Here is a 21,014-nt window from a genome sequence, read left to right as displayed (position 1 = left end):
TTATCAGGGAAGACAGCCTGGAGGAGGTCACAGAACAGTTTGTAAGGAGGAAAAGGGAATGGAAGGTCATTTTAGGTGAAGAGATGGCTTTGTCCATAGCCTGGGGTTTGCAGGGCAGAAATTAGTAAGTCATTTGTTAAGCAGACTAGCTTGCTAGGTGTAGAGTGCCCTGAGGAATGAGGTGTGTATGTGTGTGCATGGTGGGGAGGGGTAAAAGGTAAAGTGGACAGTTCATGCAGGAATCTTATAGGCCAGGTTGCAAGAGTTTGACTTGAAAGACATCTGGTTGATGTTTTACAATGGGGTCCTTAATAAATTAGCAATCAATGAATCAACACATCATAACTCAAATCTGCATTGCTTCTTAGAAACCCTACTGTAAAGCTCTCTGGCTGTCCAATCATATCATAGAATTAACTGTAGTTTATACAGAACTGTGCATATACTGTTTTGTTACATTTGAACATAACAACAATCCTGTGAGGTGTGTGCTATTATTATCATTCCTATTTTATGAATGAGGAAACTGAGGCTAGCCCACACATGGGGTCTTCTCAATTTCAGGTCTGGTGGTTTTTTGTTTGTTTGTTTTGCTGGGCAATGAGGGTTAAGCGACTTGCCTAGGGTCACACATCTAGTAAGTGTCAAGTGTCCTGAATCCAGGGTCGGTGCATTATCCACTGTACCACCTAGCTGCCCCAATGTCTGGTGGGTTTTTTTTACCCACTTTTTCTCATTGCCCATCATAAAATACTCTCCCTTCATTTCATGTGATTTGGGGGTCTGTCCATATTATCTTGGTTAACTTTGTTCATACAGAAGTTAGGGGAATGCTTACTTGGTGTGGGTTTCATTCTTCTGGTGACAGGTGAACTAGATGCCCTCCCAAGTCCTTTCCAATTTTGAGTTTCTAGCATTTTATAAAACCATGAGAACAGTTTCTGGAACTCTAGGGAAGACGAGCCTGGAGATACATTCCTAACCACATTAAAGAGATACACCCAAAGATCCTTCACTAGCCCATCTGATCCAGCCAGCCAGTCCAGTGATCTCTTATCGATGACATTGTAGATTAAGAGTCTCTTTTCACGCCAACTCCAGACTTACCCGCCCCCCATTCCTTCTAAGCAGTCCCTAATGAAGAACAGTTGAGGCCAAGACAAATTCCACAGCCCAGATCCTTCTAGAGATAACTTAGCCTGGGCTAATTGCCCCATGGCAGTCACTTAATTAGATAAAATCCAAATTATATGAGGGAGGCTTGCAAGCCAAGCAGTTTTGGGGGGGGTTCGTGTTATTTACTTGGTGTCTCTGATTCTGTTGGGAGAAAATGACTTCTTGCTTGGAGGCAAACTAAACCCCCAAATTAGGGAAGTGACTCCTCTTCGGAGTTCTATAAAGGGGAAATGTTAAATCCCTCCCCAAAGGACTTCATCTCTGCTCAGGTCTAACCACCACCCTCTCCACCAGCAACATGAGCCGTCAATTCACATACAAGTCAGGAGCGCCCACCAAGGGAGGCTTCAGTGGCTGCTCAGCCGTGCTCTCTGGGGGTCTAGGCAGCTCATCTTCTTACCGGGCAGGGGGTGGCTTTGGCAGTCGAAGTCTCTATAGCCTGAGAGGGTCCAGGAGCATCTCTCTCAATGTGGCTGGTGGGAGTGGGCGGAGTGGGGGCTATGGTTTTGCTCGAGGTCGGGCCAGTGGCTTTGCTGGAAGCATCTTTGGCAGCGTCGCCCTGGGTCCAGCGTGCCCATCAGTGTGCCCCCCAGGAGGCATTCACCAAGTCACCATCAATAAGAGCCTCTTGGCTCCACTCAATGTGGAGCTGGACCCTGAGATCCAGAAAGTAAGGACACAGGAGCGGGAGCAGATCAAAGCTCTCAACAACAAGTTTGCCTCTTTCATTGACAAGGTGGGTTGGCCAAGCTTCTTTGTGTTGCCTTGAGAATCCCTCTTCATATATAAAAGCCAGTAATGCATGACCTATCCTTGCTTCCCGTTTTGTTTCCTCCTCTGTGTGTGTGTGTGTAATCATATGTGTACTTGTAGTGGGAGTAGAGGAAAGCAAAAAGAAGATAAGAACCAATTTTTGCCCTTGAGTATCAAGAAGATGGAAACAGGAAAATGGGGAGGGATCAGAGGAAACAGAGCTATGGAGAGCAGGGTTCATATCCTCATAGGCTCATGGCCATTTAGATCTCTAGGTTTAAGAAACAATCCAGTCTCTATAAATGAGCATTTTTATAGTACTTTGAGCACTTTCCACATATCTTGTTTGATCCTCATAACAACTATGGGAGGTAGATGTTATTTTATCCCCATTTTAAAGATAAGGAAACCAAGTCAGACAAAGGTTAAGTGATTTTCTTGGGGGTGACTCCCAGCTAGGAAGTTTCTGAGGTCACATTTGAACTCAGGTCTTCTTGATGCTAGGTCCAGCACTCTAGCCACTGAGCCAATTTTTATGGTCTCTGGGAAGATGCTCTGATGAGTATCATCAGAAATCTGTATTTGGAAGGACCTCAGAGCATTGGCATATTCATTCTCCAATCTGAAGGCAGGACTGAGAAGGGACCTGTTCAAAACCTATAAAATCATGAAGAATGAACCTATTCAAGAAAACCTGGTGGGGTGGTGGCATTCTCACTGAGCTTGAGAGAGGACAGTGGGGGCACATGTATTTAATGCCAATTACAGGAAGAGGCTAGTGGCTCTCCAGTTCAGGAGTCCTTCATTGCCATAGGACCAAAATTGACAGACTGTCAGCATTCTTTGGCATTAATTATGGAGAGCCCCCTTGAAGCAGAAAAGAGGAAATGGATTAAAACTTCTTTACCAGTCACTAATTTGATTGATTCATGAGTGACCACTGCAGCCCTAATGAGAGAGGAATATCCTAACTTTAAAAAGAAACAGTGCTGGGGCAGCTAGGTGGTGCAGTGGATAGAGCACCAGCCCTGGATTCAGGAGGACCTGAGTTCAAATCCGACCTGAGACACTTAACAATTACTAGCTGTATGACCCTGGGCAAGTCACTTAATTCCAGTTGCCTCACAAAAAAGAAAGAAAGAAAGAAAGAAAGAAAGAAAGAAAGAAAGAAAGAAAGAAAGAAAGAAAGAAAGAAAGAAAGAAAAAGAAACAGTGCTATAGGATGAAATTATAAATAGATTTTAGAATGTTTAGGTAAATTTTTGGTTGGCCAATTCAGAATGGGTCATTTAGAGAAACAAGAATGATGAGAGAAACAAGCATGATGTTTGATGCTAATGTAAAGGAAGCAGTCCGCCTTCCCTGACTCCCATGCCCATGTGTTGCCTCCAGTTTAGGACAGGATGGACCAGGAGGCTGACCTAGGGTGGCATTTCAGCTGTTCTGATAACTGTCTGCCCACTGATAACAGATGGCATTGTTATGATTTAATTCCTTTCCCTTCAGAGAGGGATATTCAACACTTTTTTGACCTTCATTCCTTCCTTTCTCTTATCTTCCTCCAAACATATCTATCTTATAAGTCTTCAGATCAATCAGAGAGAATTGCAATTTAGACAAAATTTCTCTTCCTGTATTCAACATCTTTTTAAAAAATTTATCATGGCATATGATGTCTCATGGGGCAGAGGCAATACTGCTTGCCTTTCTTTGTCTATATCCCTTGAGGTGAGCTCCTTATAACTAGGGATTTTCAAGCAGCTTCTGTGGGACCACTTGTCAGGGATCCTAAAACTTACAGGATTTAGAGCTTGAAGGGACTTTAGAAGTCGACTAGTCCAACTCCCTCATTTTTCAGATAAGGAAGCTAAGGCTGAGAAGCGAGTGATTCATTCATGTTCACATAGGAAGTAAATACATTGTGATGAGAATTCACAGATGGGTTATGAGTTGCACTAAATGACTTCTGAAGTGCCTTCCAACTCTAGAATTCAATGATTCATTACATATAATCCAATCCATAGGAATGGGTTTATTTCCACTGATAGACAGTTGACCCTGGGTTATCATTCTCTGCTTACTAAGCATCTGTCCCGCACCCAGGAATTAAAGTGGTGCATTATCCGGGAACTCTAGAGCTCTGGTGAGATATTGACACATCATGGGTCAATGTTGTAGTTGAGCATCATTGTTGAGAAGTTATCAGAGATATTGATCCTCTTCACCTAAAGGCTGAAAGTTAGTCCTAAGCTGTTTCCTTTGATAGGAATCACTTCCCCTGTGGTAGTAAGATCTGTGACTGTGGGGTTAGTGACTGTGGGGTCACTGGGGCTAGGGAAAGCAAAGCCATGTGGTCCTTGGTCAAGGAAGTGAGGACGGTAGGGAAAAGGGGTTTGAAGGAGAGGAAGAACAGGGACATGGGGAAAAGAGGGAGAAAACCTCTCAGGTAGGAGATGAGATGGAAAGTTGGCTTTAGAACTAGAAGGAACCTTTGAGATAATTTCGTTTTCTCCTCTTGTTTCACAAAGTGCTCATGTTTAGAGTTTACTAGATTGTAAAGTCCGTAAGGATTGGGATCCTGTCTTGGATAAACTTTATATCTATCTCCCTTAGGGTTACCACCATAAACATGCTAGAAGGGCTTGTTGAATCGAACTTTTAAGACAGGAAATGGTGAATTAGTGAGACTAGAATCAGAGAAATAATAATAAGCATAAAGACATTTATGAAGCACAAGGAACCAATGAGACAATGATCTGAAAAAGACTGGCTTTTCCTGTTTCTGATAACTCTCTAAGTCATAGTCATGATATCTTCTTAATTTTCATTTGTGTATGTCTTATTTCCCAGCTAGATTGTAAGCAATTTGAAGGCAGGGATCGAATCTTATGCAATATCCATCCTCCCCACCCCATCCTCAGCTTCTTGCCACCACCAATATTAGCATCTAACACAATGTTGCACATTGTGCATAAAGTCTTGATGAATGAAAGAATGAATGAACAAATAGATGGGAGAGTGAGTGAAGAGATAAAGTTCTGGCTATCAAATTTAACTTCAGGTGCCTGTTGTATTGGGCTCTAGGCAGGGATAAGCTGGTAAATATCTAACAACTGGCTCTCCAAAAATGTATATGCATGATACTTTTAAACAATTTAATCTGAATTATTAATATTTTCTTCATTGCTCTAATAGTCCTAATTTGTAACAGTTGCTGATTTCTGAGATGTAAATGCTTGCACTGAAAATGTAACAAGGCTCTCGCCATCTGGGTGGAGCTGGTGCCAGCACATCCCAGGCTCGAGGGATATAAAACCCAATTTGGTTTGGATTTTAGGTACGGTTCCTGGAGCAGCAGAACCAGGTGCTGGAGACCAAGTGGAACCTGCTGCAGCAGCTGGACTTGAGCAACTGCAAGAAGAACTTAGAGCCCATTTATGAGGGCTATACCAACAATCTGCAGAGACAGCTGGAGACCCTGTCAGGAGATAGGGTGAGACTGGACTCCGAGCTGAGGAACATGAGGGACCTGGTGGAGGACTTCAAGAAGAGGTGAGGGGGGCAGCTAGGTGGTGCAGTGGATAAAGCACCAGCCTTGGATTCAGGAGGACCTGAGTTCAAATCTGGCCTCAGACACTTGACACTTACTAGATGTGTGACTGGGCAAGTCACTTAACCCTCATTGCCCTGCAAAAAAAAATGAGGAGGTGATCCTTGTAGGGTATTTATCTTTTGGTACAAGAGTAAACAAGACCCAGTATGAGGCATCCTTTCCTGAAGATGTTCCCCATTCATACAGGTTTCAGGATTACCAGCAACACTTAGGTTTGATGCTAAGATTATATAGCTTGTAATTCAGGGCTTATTTGCAAGGTCCCAGAATAATCCTTCTAAATATGTTATTGTTAGGGGAGGTCCCATCTGAGCCTCCCCATCAAGATGGGGTCTGCCCCCATCTTGAGAACTGGACACACTCACCATAATCCCCATCTTCATTCTTCTCTATGTCCCTCCCTATCCTCCCAACCAAAGGTATGAAGAAGAAATCAATAAGCGGACTACAGCGGAGAATGAGTTTGTGGTCCTCAAGAAGGTGAGGAGCTGGATATTCATCAGCAACTGAAGTAGGAAAGTGGGGGATGGAGGGGGAGCAGAAGGCACTTCGGCTCTCAGAGGAAAGCACTAAGCTTTGTGAGGGGTGTTACCTTTGCTCTGTGAGGTGGTAGATGGGCTCAGGAAGGAGGGAGGGCAACAAGGGGTAGGTAGGGGGTGGGGGTATTGATTATCTGTGGCATCCAGTGTGTTTATTTAGCACTTTCAAGGTTCTGTCTCCATGGCAAGATAGAAATAAAACAAAGCATTATACAAACAATTACAATTAACACGATAAGCTTTCTATCATTCAGGACAATCCAGGGGACCTTGGATGCGGATAATTTTTAAAAAATCTGATTAGTTTGTGGATGAATTACACGATTTTCTGGGATAGTTGGTTTACCTTCTGGATCCTGCTTATCTGAGGCAAAGGCTCAAATGTGTGTGCAATCTCTGAGCACACACTATGGCATAGTAGTGGGAGTGACTATGCACAGTGTGTGTATGGGTGAAGAGGTGGGTGGATGGGGCAGTGTGAGAAGAAGCTCAAGTGGATAATCCACATGCAGATAAAGGAAAGTTGATTGTATCTTCTTTCATTCCTATTCCTTTCCTGGGAGAGGGGGTGATTTGCCCAAGGTCCATGGGTGAGTCATGTTTGGGCAGAGTAGAGATTAGAACCCAGATACCCAGTTTGAGGCTCTTTCTAGTGGGTTAGACTGACACAATCTAAACTGGCTTTGAAGGTTCAGTGTTGGAGAGGAGAAGGGAAGGTGTCAATACTTCCAGGGCATAAAAAAGTCACACCAGGGAATATCTGTCCTCTTTCTAGGATGTAGATGCTGCTTACACAAATAAGGTGGAGCTGCAGGCCAAGGTGGAATCCCTAGATGGAGAAATAAAATTCCTTAAGTGCCTATATGAAGGAGTGAGTATCCTTTCACTGTTCCCCACTGAGCTTCCCTCTTTCCCTTTCTTTCTCCTCCCCTCCCTTCACTCTTTCTCCCCCTCTGCCTTCCTCTCTGTCTCTCTGTCTCTGCCTCTGCGTCTCTGTGTTTCTGTCTCTCTTCCTTCTCCTCCTCTTGCCCATTCCATGGAAAGAGAAGGGCCCCCTCCCTCGAACTCCTTACTACAACACTCAGCTGGGTTTGAAGCAATTTCTATAATGCTTAACCTCTCCCATGGCTCCCCTCACCCTCCTGATAATACTGGAAGGTTATTCCTGCAATAATTGGAAAAATCAGTTCCAGATTGCATTCAATATCCTCCTTTTACTTTAAAGTTGGCCTTCATTCATTCTCAGCTGCCTGAAATCATGGCATAGAGTGACCTGCCCCCACCCTATCCTAGTGAGAGAAGGAGGCAGCATTAGAGACAAAGGCAGAGGTGACCACCTATTTTAGAGTGGGAACACCAGGGTGCTGGGACACTGGACAGTCTAAGAATCCACGTGTTCTCTAGCATGCACATTTGGGGGGGCGTCGTCAAGGAGGAGGTCCATAGGTCCTATGTACCTATATGTCCTATAGGTAGTTTTGGTCAGTATTGGCATTCTGTAAGACCCAGCTGCAGACTTCCTTTGGTCTATATCTGGTCAAACCAACTCTGCTCCTCCTTCCTCCCAGGGAGCTCTGATAGTCCTTCTGGACCCCAAGCTACTCTGAGATCCCTCCCTCTTCCTACTCTCTCTGTCTCTGTCTGTCTGTCTTTGTGTTTGTCTCTGAGTCTTTGTCTCTCTCTGTCTCTCAGTGTCTCTGTGTCTGTCTCTCTGTCCCTCTCTCCTCTCTCATTCTCCCTCTCTATGTGGGAGAGATAGGCTCTCAATAATGCTGAGTACCTAGGAAATTCCATTGGCCAACTTAAGCATCTTCCCATTCATTCCTTTCTTCATGGGAGCCTGAAGAGTGGTAGTTTCCCTCTTTCCATTCATACCTAATTCCAATCAATATAGCAGATGTTTTGTGTTCTGGAATCCCTGGGAAAATGGTGGAAATCCCCTCAGGTTTCAAGTGCCCTTCAGTGTTTATAGGCCCAGGGTTGCCTAGACAACCTTTGGCAAACAGGCCAAGGTTTCAATTCTCTAGGGCAATGGACATCTTCCAGACCTTTGTCTGATTGGGCTGTTTGCCCAGAAATGTCCTCTATCACATATGGTGACATGTGATAGCTCTCTCACTATAGGGGCTTTCTTCAGATCTGTGCTATGCTGAACTATTAGCAATTAGAATGTCTGAGTTGTATCGTGCCACTCTCTCATTTAAAAACCTTCAGTCTGGGGCAGCTAGGTGGCGCAGTGGATAAAGCACCAGCCCTGGATTCAGGAGTACCTGAGTTCAAATCCGACCTCAGACACTTGCCACTTACTAGCTGTGTGACCCTGGGCAAGTCACTTAACCCCCATTGCCCCGCAAAAACCAAAACCAAAAAAAACAAACAAAAAACCCCACAAAAAACAAACAAAAAAAACCCTTCAGTCAACTCATCTCTTAGATAAACTATAAACTCCTTAGTCTGAAATTTAACATGCCCACAATCTGACTCCAGCTTATTTGTCTGATCTGACTTCATGCTAGTCTCCTCTTACACTCTCTTTGTCTAGACTAGGCTAGTCACTGTTCTCAAATCTTGTCTTTCATCCTTCTGTCCCCCACCTCTGTATTTGAAAAAGCTGCCCCTTCTACCTGGAACATTCCACTCTTATCTCTATTATTGAAATCTTTCTCTATCCAAGTCCATCTTCCCTCCTTCAAATTTCCCTAGATCAATGTATCTCAATCCTTCCTTTGCTTTCTTCAAAATTGACTGTGAAGTCAATTCAACCTGTTTCTTCCTCCTTCTTTCATCTTTGTAGGAGATTGCCCAGATCCAATCCCACATTAGTGACACATCTGTCATCCTCTCCATGGACAATAACCGAAACCTGGACCTGGGCAGCATCATTGATGAGGTCAGGAGCCAGTATGAGGAGACTGCCATGAAGAGCAAGACTGAGGCTGAGAACTTGTACCAGTCCAAGGTGAGTGATATGGGAGTGGCCCCACTTGACACATGCCCTAGGGATAGAGGGCCAACCTGTTCTTTTCATGGAGTCTGGACTAAGGTTCAGGACTCACTGTGTACATGGTTCTGTCCTGCGTGGTTGGGGAGTGAGATCCAGACTGGGAACACTTGGTCACTGCCCTAGGAGAAATACCAATCTGATTGGGGAGAACTGGAAGGCACCCAGAATACATCTCTAGACAAAGAGACATCGAGTAACAAATATAAGTGAGGTTAGGGCCAAATAGGCCCACAAAAGCTGAGTACCATTGGGTAGGGTTAGACAGGGAAAGCTTTCTAGAAAAGGTGAGTTTTGAAGCAGGTTTAGGAGACTACAATAGATATGGATTGTTAGCCCCTCTCGTTAATTAAAATTAATTACTGGAGGGGGGTGCTATTTTAGCTGTGATCTGAATCTCCCTTAGTTCTCCAATCAAATTCAATTCCAGGGCTCAAGAAAGAGAGAGAAGGAATGAGTCACTTTGATCTTAACATCCCTAATGGTTGGTGAGTGGGAAGGTGATTCTTCAGATAACTTGGTTTCTCACTGGGAGACTCTTTCCTAAACACCCTTCAGGGTTTACCAGACTCTTTCTCAAGGGAACTACAACTATGGAGAGGCCTTATTACAATCCCCAGGAAAAAGGATGGTGGGGGAAAGACCAGAGGTTATGGACTCCTCCAACTCTGGGAGACAGGCACAATCAGCATTTAAAACCAAGACCTTCATTCCTGCTCCTTGCCTCCTATACATAGGGTCAAATCTTTAAATCTTGCAGGAATGTTGGCTAGCTTTTACAGATGAGGAAACTAATCCTGAGAAAGATTTAGTGATTTGCTCAGTCACACAGCTAGCAAGTGTAAGAGACAGGATTTGAACTCATATCTTCCTTCTCTTATCCACTGTACCACTTCATTTTACAACCAAAATTCACTTAGGGCATATGTAAGGCAACACTCTTGAGTGAATTATTCATTCATTGGTGTCAGTTTTAATTTTGGGCAGCTTTGGGGTTTTTTGTTTGTTTTTTTTTTGCTCTAGGGTTGCTCGCTTGTTAGAAGATAATAGGGTTTAGAGATGGAATGGACCTCAAAGGTCGTCAAGTTCAACAGTCTCAGTTTATATATGAGGAAACTGAGGCCCATAAAAAGTGACTTGTCCAGTATCACATGGATAGTAAATAGCAAAGCTGAGACTTGCGCTCAGGTGCTTTATTGTGAAATCAGAATTTTTCCATGTTCTCAAGAGGGAAGACTCATCTTGGGTCAGTTTCTTGGCAAAAAGTTGCTGAATGTTTTTCAGAGTCACCTAAAAATAATTTTTCAATTATTTCTGCCATTGTTCCCTTTGTTAGTCCCTGAAACAGAGTTAGCTTGACTGATTCAGGCACTGACTGGGATACGCCAATGAGGAACAGTAGCATGGCCACTGTTCGTATTTAAGCTGAAAGGATCAGGATCAATTCTCCCTTAAGATCCTGGGTTCGTAACTTTTTAATCTTTTTTTCCTTCCTTCCTTCCTTCCTTCCTTCCTTCCTTCCTTCCTTCCTTCCTTCCTTCCTTCCTTCCTTCCTTCCTTCCTTCCTTCCTTCCTTCCTTCCTTCCTTCCTTCCTTCCTTCCTTTCTCTTTCTTTCCCTCTTTCTTTCTTTTTCTTTCTATCTTTTTCTTTCCTCTTTCTTTTTTCTATCTCTTTCTTTCCTCTTTCTTTTTTTATCTCTCTTTTCTTTCTATCTTTTTCTTTCTCTCTCTCCTTCCTTCCTTTCCTTCTTTCTTTTTGCATCTTGAACCCTTTTGGTAGAATCTAGTGAAGTCTATGGAGCCCTTTTTAGAGTCATTTTTAAATATATAAAATAAAATACACAGGATAACAAGAGAAACCAATTACACTGAAATCAGAAAAACAAATATTTCAAAAACAAGTTCCTGGTCCCTTACTCTAGGTGCAAGCATCCAGATAAAGTATGGCCAGGAGGAGACATCCATCCCCACCTTGACAGGCTAAAATACTCATTATCCTCAAATAGACCAGATTAGATAACACACAGCCATAAACAACAGCATCAGTGTAAGCTGTTATTATGACTATTGCTATTATCACTCTTGATAGTTATATTGACAGTGATGAAAACACCAAGCTGACTTATCTAGAAGAGGAGGAAAGTGACCATCCCCCTGGAGGTGGGATAAAATCAAGAGGGTAGGAAGGAGTTTTCCATGTTCTTTGGAGGACATGGCCGGTTTAAGAAGTCTGAGTCCAGAAGCATCAGAAAGGTTAGGAAGGCAATAGCTGGGGATTCGATACTTGCTACAGATAAGTCACAGATGGAGAATGGAAAGTAGACTGTCTTTACCTAATCAATGTCCAATGAAGATTCATTGTTGGCATGGAATCCAGTTTGTTTGAAATCCTAGATCAAGAAGACTGAATTCAGTGTTGGATGAGACCCCAGAGAGCATAGAGTCCAACCAGGATCTGAACAAAAATCTCCTCTATAACCCATATAAGTGGGCATCCAGTCTTTCTTCAAGACCTCCAGGGAAGGGTCCTCTTACCCCCAGAGGCAGCTCCCTCCACTTTGGGATAACTCTAATAGCTAGCAGTCAGGAAGTTTTTTCTTTACATGAAGTCAGAATTCGCATCTTTTCAGCAGGAGCTGCTCTCTCTCTCTCTCTCTCTCTCTCTCTCTCTCTCTCTCTCTCTCTCTCTCTCTTTCTCCTTCTCTCTCTCTTTCCCCTCTCTCTCCCTCTCTGTCTCTTTCTTCCTTCCTCACATCTATACTTGTCTCTTCACTACCATAATAGTTGTTGATAGCCTGAGTTATAGAAGTGATAAAACAAAAGCTTTCCTTTCTGATCCCCACATTTATTTTTACAGCAGAGAATCTTCTCGTGGAAAACTGTGAGCTTTATAGAGACAAAAGGATATTTTGGGTTGTCCTCATGGTCACATTAGATGAAATGGAGTGATAGGTTGAGCAGAAATGATCAGAGATGAAAAATAAAAACAAATAAAAATGAGCAAATGGCTTAATCATTGAACATTCACTCAGCAAACATTTAATGCCTATGGTGGAATGCATTGTGCTAGATTCTGAGTAAATATATTTTGTAAAGAGTTTTTATTTTAATTGGATTTGTGTGGGAGGGGGTACAATTTTGGGGGGTCAGGGCAATGAGGGTTAAGTGACTTGCCCAGGGTTACACAGCTAGTGTCAAGTGTTTGAGCCCAGATTTGTACTCAGGTCCTCCTGAATCCAGGGCAAGTGTTTTATCTACTGCACCACCTAGCTGTCCCCTGAGTAAATATAAAGACGTATCAAACCTTGGTCCCCGGGTGCTCATAATGACAGAATGGATGATGACCAACCGACTTGAAGTAAAAGTGGGGCATCCCCCACAGATCTCTTCCCCTGCCATCTCAGCCCACCAGGGCTAGGATGCTCTGTCATGCGCCCTGGTTAGCACTCAGTAACTGTTCGGGTCAGTAACACTGCTTTGGAATCCAGTTTCAGGAGCTACAGTTGGCAGCCAGCCGGCATGGGGATGATCTCAAACACACCAAGAACGAGATCTCGGAGCTGAGCCGGCTCATCCAGAGGCTTCGCTCAGAGATTGAGAATGTGAAGAAGCAGGTGAGTACACCTTAATGGGATGCTGTCCCTGTCCACAGTGGAGATGAGAGTGGGGAGTTGGGGCATCCTGGGACCCAGAACCTAGGTTGGAGATGAATAGAATCCCGGCAGACACTTAGTCCTTTATTTTCATTCCTAAGCTCTCAGAATCCCCAACATTAATTCTTTTCATCTCTGGTACTCAACTCATTCCCTCCACTCAGCCTGTCTACACTCAGGCTCCCCTCTCTCACATCATCCCTATTCCCTATTGTCATTCTCAGAGGCTTCACACCTCTAATCTTTTCTGCTTAATCCTCTCCCCTTCCTCTCCACTCATTCTCTTCAGCTGGTACACTCCATCCTCTATGTTCAGCCCACCTCTATCTACTTTACACATGCCTTTCATCCTTCACACTCAGCCCAGACCCCCTACACACAGCTTTACTTCCTTATTATGCTTAGCCTCTATGTCTCTACATTACTTAGTCTCCAGATCTGGAAATTAGCTTCCAACTCTAGGGTAGAAACAGCTGGAAAATATTTTCTATAGGTCCCTGAGGGCCGCAGAGGAAATATTTGTTCTCAAACAAGGTTTCTCTCCTTATCACTTAGTAGCTGCTCTCACCCACCTGGATCCCAATGAATAGAGCAGCTACAGTAGATTTAATCTGGAAGTAACTACAATGATTAGATGGTGAGTGGAAGGGTAAGCTTAGGCGCCTTAGAATTAATTGGTCCTGGGGCAGCTAGGTGGCATAGTTGATAGAGTACCACCCCTGGAATCGAGAGGACCTGAGTTCCAATGTGACCTCAGACATTTAACACTTACTAGCTGTGTGACCCTGGGCAAGTCACTTAACCCCAATTGCCACACACACACACACACACACACACACACACACACACACACACACACACACACACACAAATTAATTGGTCTTTTCCCCAGTGTTCCAACTTGGAGACGGCCATTGCAGATGCTGAACAGAGGGGTGACTGTGCCCTGAAAGATGCCAGGGCCAAGCTGGATGAGCTGGAGGGTGCCCTGCACAGCGGCAAGGAGGAGCTGGCTCGCCTGCTGCGGGACTACCAGGAGCTAATGAGTACCAAGCTTGCCCTGGACATTGAGATCGCTACCTACAGGAAGCTTCTGGAGGGGGAGGAGTGCAGGTGAGGGCAGGGGACAGAAATAACTGAGGATCATTTAATTTAAGTGTGGCTTGTGTGAAGACCAGTCCGTAGACCTCATAGAAAGAAAAGAGTGGGCTTAGCTAAAATGAGAAGCAGGTCTAAGTAACAGGAAATATAATCAGCTAACTTCTTAGAGTCTGTGTAAAATAGAAACATTGTACTAGTTGGTCTCCAAGGTCCTATTCAGCTGTAACTTTCTGTGATTTTGAGGGATGAAGAGAAGTTAACAGATGGATAGGAGCCTGGAGATGTGGGGATGGAAGTGAATGAAGTCAGATAGCTGGAAAGAATGAATAAGTCTGGCTTCCAGGATTTTTATGCATCTGGTTTTCCTGTCTGGATATTTGTTGAGTGGGTTCAATATGTCTGTCATTCTGGGATATCCCACCATGCAGGGAAACTCAGATCTGCTCTTTTTTTTATAGGATGTCTGGAGAGTACACCAACTCGGTGAGCATCTGTAAGTATCTGGAGCTCTTTCATCAATTAAAGTCAGTTGATTAAATACATATTGGGTGTCTGTGATGGAGGTCTTCAAATATACTTGTAGATGCCCTCTACAGATCATTTCCTATTTATCCTGTATATGGATTGTTTAGACAAATTCTGTGTTTTTTTTTTCTCCTTTAGATTGTGAGGTTCTTGAAAGCAGGGACTGCTTTTTGCCTTTCTATCTCCAGTGCTTAGCATATAGTGCCTGGCATATAGTAAGTGCTTAATAAATGCTTGTTGACTGACTGACTGGCCTTTGGTGGCTCCTCTGACCTTTTGGAGCTAAATAAATGTTTGTTGATTGTATGTTTATTCTTGCCACTGATGGTTGTACATCTCCATCCCATGCTGTCCCTTTGCCTTCTCTGCTGTATTCGGAGTGGGAAAGGTACCATATCTGACAGCTTTCCTCCTTGTTCCTTTCAAGAACTTCACTGTCAGTCAACTAATGTTTAGCAAGCACCCACTTTACCCCAGGCATTTTGCTAAGCACAGAGGATAAAAAGAAAGACTATATATGTTTCTGCTCTCCAGAGAGGAGAACCTCCAGTTCCTCCTTCCAAGAAATACTTCTCTAAGCAAAGCCTCCATTAACATAATAAATTTTAGGGCAGTTAAGTGGTGAAATGAATAGAGCACTGGCCCTGGAGTCAGGAGGACTTGAGTTTAAACTCAGCCTCCGACACTTACTAGCTGTGTGACCCTAAACAAGTCACTTAACCCCAATTGCCTCCAAAACCCGAGACAAAACAAAAAAACCATAATAAATTTGACAGGTTTATTGGAAGAGCACAGAAAAGCAAAAGGTCAGGCTGAATAATAGTCTTAAGTTATATGTACATAGCACCTGGTTTTTGTTTAGAATTCTCTTTGAGAGAACCCACATGCCTCAGTAGAGCCTCTGTAGTCTAATGGGAGAGACAATGTTCAGAGACAAGCTTGCCTTTGTTCAAATACTTCACACCCACACTCTCCCCCAGAAATCACAAGATTCTGGAAAAATGAATTCCTCTCCCCCCCACCCTCCCATCAGACAACAAATAAATAAACACATCAAAAACCTTAGGAGGCCCAGACCAACATTCAATCTTTGTGGATCATCCTCAGCAGTTTTTACTATCAATAGAGTTATCTTCTGTCTCTTTCTCACACGGAAGCTCAGCTGGTCCCCAAGTGAGGTATGCACTGGCTTTTCCTCCCAAGTTTGTTTGGCCTGAACCAACCAGTAGCAGGAAAAATCTTAGATCAAACCTTCCATTTTATAGATGAGAAAACTGAGGCCTGGAGAGTGAAAATGATTTACCCAATTCAGATAAAGAATAGCCTAGATGCCATTCAAAGGCAGGTCTTTTGATACCTTCTCAAGGGTTCTTGCTATAGGGCTACTGCTGCCTGTTCTGATGCGTGCTTGGTTTTTTTGTTTTGTTTTGTTTTTGTTTTGTGAGGCAATTGGGGTTAAGTGACTTGCCCAGGGTCACACAGCTAGTAAGTGGCAAGTGTCTGAGGCCGGATTTGAACTCAGGCCCTCCTGACTCCAGGGCCGGTGCTCTATCCACTGTGCCACCTAGCTGCCCCCGTGCTTGTTTGTTAAAAGAGAAGGTTTGCGGGTGGGGTATTAGTGGGCAAGTGATAGGCAAAAACTCCAAATCCATCAATAAACATTTTATGAGATCCATAGAATTAAACAAAAGGTAACATGAATACAGTGATTGTTTCTACCTTGTAAAATTTAGTATATATGAATATTTCTTTTTAAAAAATCTGTGTAACAAAAGTTCATGCATGGTTTCTCTTTTCTTCCCTTTGTGTGTTGAAATATTTCTTTGTAGTTATTTAAAATTTTCAATTAAAAACACCAGATTATCATCTAAAGCTAAATTTTAGTGAATTTTTAGATGATGTAATGCACTACCCTCATTTGCTCAAAGAATCAACAATAGCCTCGTTAGGGGTAATTATTTTGGAAGCCTTCCTGGTTATACTGGATTGTTTCACATTTCTTTCTCCAGATCATTTTATAGAAAAGGAAACTGAGGCAAACAGGGTTAAGTGACTTGCCCAGGGTCATAAAGCTAGTAAGTGTCTGAGGACAGACTTGAACTCAGGAAGATGAGTCTTCTTGTCTTCAGGGCCAGCATTCTATCCACTGTGCCACCTAGTTGCCCCCTTCCTGGTTATAAAGCACCTCCCTGTGTTGCTAATCCAGACCCTTGCTACTGTCCTGACTCCATTTTTATACACTGTCTTCCTGGCTTCTCCAGGCCATGGTCTAACCATCTTCCTTCTTCCTTTATAGCTGTGATCAGCAGCACCGTGTCTGGGAATGCCAGCACCGGGACTGGATTTGGGCTTAGCGGTGCCAGCTCCTATGGCTTCCGGCCCAGCTCAGTCAGTGGAGGCTATGGGACCCTTGGTGGAGGATGTGTCGTTGGCAGTGGGGCCTGCAGCCCGAGGGGGGAGTCCAAGACCCAACTAGGCAGTGCCAACGAATACAAGGACACCCTTGGGAAGATGCCTTTGGCTCTGAGCTCACCCACCAAGAAAATGCCAAGATAAATAGCTTGGAGTCGGGCTGGCTTTGGATGCTTTGAGGTTCTGTTCTCTGTCGGTCTCTCTTGCCCTTGTGCACCAACCTAAAAGAGATGGATCAGTCTCCCACCATTTCCTCTTAATCCTCTTTTCTAAGAAGTTTCTCTCCTCTAAAATTCTCTTCTTTGCCACTGAAACCTCCTCCATCTCTGGACTCCCTACCTTAGTCTTTCTTGCTAGAGAACCACAGACTTTTAGGACTGCAGGTTGCCTTGTCTGCCCGCTGTCTCCACCCAGAACAGCCCTGCACCAGTCCTAAAAGAAATGCTTCCATGTTTGTTACACCTCTGAAGACAACTCCACAGCTTGTGCCGTTGCTGCCCACCTGGGGCTGCAGAGAAAAGGAAGTCCTCCCTCAGGGGGCAATCCCAGTACTTGCTGCAGCAGCTTCCATCCTGCTTGTCCATTGAGTACCCCATTTTCCTTCCCTGAGGAATGCCTGTTGTAAGCCCGTAGAAGTTGTGTCCTGCCCAGCCACCTCGATTCAATGAAAACTTCTAGAAAGTGTCTCCTATGTGCTCTTTTTCCCTTGGCCTGGTTGGGTGGATGGGAAAATTCTTTTTTTTTTCTGGACTGAGGTGAAGCCCTTGAAGGAGGTAGTTTCCAGGAAGGCACGCTGACAGCAAAGTCCCTGAATGGAGAGAGGAAGAGGGCTCAGTTGTCAACTGCAGTCCCTTTCCCAGCTGAGAATACTACAGGACATCAAAGGGGCAGCTCAGGATGGTGGTGGACAGCTCTCATAGTGGATGGCTCTTGTGGGTGGGTTTTCTCAGAGAGGATTGTAAACAAAAGGCCACATGATATTGCACAAATGACATCATGGTGTTGTTCTCTCTTTCCTGCCTGGTCTCTTTCTTCCTGTGTCTCCAATAAACTTGACAAATTTACTGCGCTATCTGGGAGTTTTCTCTTGGGAGGGGCTGGATGGACCCCTTCTTAAGGAAACTTGATTTTGGAGGCTTAAGTCTGGGTTAAGTCTCCTCCAGCATCACCAGAAAATAATTCAAAAGGCAGGTTTAGTGCCAGCGTGAAGGAATGAGTGCTAATGATCACAATTCACATATTATAGCCAGAAAGGACCTTAGAATTATCAAGTCCAGCACCCTCATTTTACATAAATTAAATGAAGATTTAGGGAAGGGAAGTGACTCAGTAGTAAGTTAAGGTAGCTTGTTTTAAGTATAGGAATGAGACAGTAAGGGAAGCAGTCTGGTACAGTGGGAAGCTTCCTAGATTTGGAATCAGAGGGCCCGGATTAAAATCCTGACTCCGTCCCTTACTCCCTGTGTGACCTTGGACAAGTTACTTAATGTTTCTGGGCCTCTGTTAACTCCTGTATAGAATGAAGGTGTTGGGTTAGGATCTCAAACTTTTCCATAGTGGTAGAACCCTTCAGTTTAAACAAAGTTCTGGTAGAAGCCTGGTAGAAAAATCCTCTAAAATTATTATTTGAATTCCTATTAACAAACAACATAAAGTTCATTTAATAGTAGTATCTCGGGGCAGCTAGATGGTGCAGTGGATAGAACACCAGTCCTGGAGTCAGGAAGTCCTGCGTTCAAATCCAGCCTCAGACACTTAACACTTACTAGCTGTGTGACCCTAGGCAAGTCACTTAACCCTAGTTGCCTCACAAAACAAATAGTAGTATCTCTTTTTTATTTATTTATCCATTCATTCGTTTGTTTATTTATTCATAGAGTTCATCGAAAATAACAACTAAACTTGGGGTGTTTCCGGGCTCCTCAGTTTGAGAAACCTTAAATTAGGTGTCCTCTGGGGTCTCTTCCAACTCCAAATCCATGGTCCAAAGTAGCAGGGGTAGCATTCAAAGCGTGATGTAGTGGTTGAAATGCCGGACTTGGCATCAGGAAGACACGATTTCAAATTTCATCTTAGGCACTAGCTGTGCAACTGTCAGGAAGACCCTTAATGTCTCTGAGCTTCAGTTTCCTCATCAAAATGAGAATAATAACAACACCCATCTCACTTGTTGTATCCAATTACATAATGTATTTAAGATACTATAAAAATGAGCTCTTATTCTTCTGACACTACTGAAGTGTGGGTTTAGAGCTGAAAGAGGCCACAAGGATGATCTGGTCCAATCCTTTATTTTTTGTTTTTTGTTTTTTGTTTTTGCGGGGCAATGGGGGTTAAGTGACTTGCCCAGGGTCACACAGCTAGTAAGTGTCAAGTGTCTGAGGCCGGATTTGAACTCAGGTACTCCTGAATCCAGGGCCGGTGCTTAATCCACTGTGCCATCTAGCCGCCCCCCTTTTATTTTTATTTTTTGCTGGGCAATGGGGGTTAAGTGACTTGCCCAGGGTCACACAGCTAGTAAGTGTCAAGTGTCTGAGGCCGGATTTGAACTCAGGTACTCCTGAATCCAGGGCCGGTGCTTAATCCACTGTGCCATCTAGCCACCCCCCTTTTATTTTTTTTTTTGCTGGGCAATGGGGGTTAAGTGACTTGCCCAGGGTCACACAGCTGGTAAGTGTCAAGTGTCTGAGGCCAGATTTGAACTCAGGTACTCCTGAATCCAGGGCCGGTGCTTTATCCACTGCGCCATCTAGCCGCCCCCCAATCCTTTCATTTTAAAGATGAGGAAACTGAGGCCCAGAAATGAAATCCAGTGTTTTTGCCATTAGACAAGTACCTATCCATCTGGAGGTAGGCTAGAAAATATTTCACAACTGACTCCTAGGGGGAGGAAAAACACTTTCCAGTTCAATCTGAAAAATTAACATTTTTCCCTTCACTTTCTCCTAGACAAACAACAGAATAATAAATACACGCTCATTCATAGATCATTTGCCAATTTATAAGGCCTAAATTCTCACAATGAAAATTTAACAATTGGCTTCCAGCACACCCCAGGATCCATCAATCCTCTTTCTCTGAGGAAGGGCCCGCCTACTTTAGTCCACTCATCTGATCTGATATGAAAGCGACTTCACAAATCAGAATAATGGAATCTCAGAGTTTGAAGAATCTTAGAAGTTACCTAGTTTAACTCCTCATTTGACAGGAAACTGATATTCAAAGAGGTCAAATAACTAGAGTTCATTCATATGCTAGTTAGAGGTAAAATTGGGATTAGAATTTAACTCTCTTACCTCCGAAAGTCAGTCCAATTGCCACTACATCATGAAATTCTTTTTCTTCTTTTCCCCTCCAACTCCTTTCCTGGACCCTCATGTGTAAAACACTGTCCTCGATTCTGGCCTGGGAGAGTATGACACCAATTCTGCCCTGAGGTAACTCTCAGGCTGAGACAAGGGGAAATGATATACACACCCAAGATGAGAATGACTAGGTTCATTACAAAGTCTAAAACCCTTTTCCAAAATGATGGAGGACAGGAAGCACAGCAGACCCAATTCCCCCTGCCCCTCTGGTGTACTCTGTACCCATGTGATGGGAAACCAGATAATCGGCTTTAATCAGTTGTGCCAGATGCTGAGCCAGAAGCCTGGCTCGAGATACAATGGTTTGGGGGACAGGATTAGGGAACTGGGGCACAGTTAATACCATCCCTCCACTGAAAGGTACCAGAGACCTCAGGTTTGGAACCTACTGTCCTCTGGGAGAAGCCCCTACCTGAACTTGAGGTGAACTTGAGGGAAGGGACACTCACTACCTCTGTTGACTGACATTCTATCTTAATTTTAATTTTTAAATTTATCATTATCATTATCATTATTATTATTTTGCAGGGCAATGAGGGTTAAGTGACTTGCCCAGGGTCACACAGCTAGTAAGTGTCAAGTGTCTGAGGCTGGATTTGAACTCAGGTCCTTCTGAATCCAGGGCTGGTGCTTTATCCACTGCGCCACCTAGCTGCCCCCCCCCCCGACATTCCGATGACCCCTCCAATCACAAGCTTGCCATCACAATCTGATCCAGGGGCCATCTTGTTTACCTCTAGGCTTAATCTCCAAATGGTACCCCATCCATTGCTCTAAAGACCCCTGCTCTGGGAGCTGCTACTCTGGGGACTCAGTGTTGGTTGAAGACCAATCTAGGGGCATAATAAACCTTAGTTCATGACTTCGTAGTCA

General features: G+C 43.8%; 1 protein-coding gene across 1 annotated transcript; it reads left to right on the top strand.

Moving 5' to 3' along the window:
- Positions 1-1,441: 1,441 nt before the first annotated feature.
- LOC122730018 (keratin, type II cytoskeletal 73-like) lies at positions 1,442-17,824 on the top strand. Its single transcript, XM_043969211.1, has 9 exons — positions 1,442-1,912; positions 5,267-5,481; positions 5,962-6,022; positions 6,857-6,952; positions 8,876-9,040; positions 12,571-12,696; positions 13,628-13,848; positions 14,295-14,329; positions 16,658-17,824. Exons 1-9 carry the CDS (start codon positions 1,475-1,477, stop codon positions 16,915-16,917), a joined length of 1,617 nt encoding a protein of 538 aa, XP_043825146.1. The 5' UTR covers positions 1,442-1,474; the 3' UTR covers positions 16,918-17,824.
- Positions 17,825-21,014: the final 3,190 nt, after the last annotated feature.

This window comes from Dromiciops gliroides, chromosome 5 (genome assembly GCF_019393635.1).
Source record: "Dromiciops gliroides isolate mDroGli1 chromosome 5, mDroGli1.pri, whole genome shotgun sequence".
Taxonomy (NCBI): Eukaryota; Metazoa; Chordata; class Mammalia; order Microbiotheria; family Microbiotheriidae; genus Dromiciops; species Dromiciops gliroides.
This window is presented reverse-complemented; position numbering and strand designations above follow the sequence as displayed.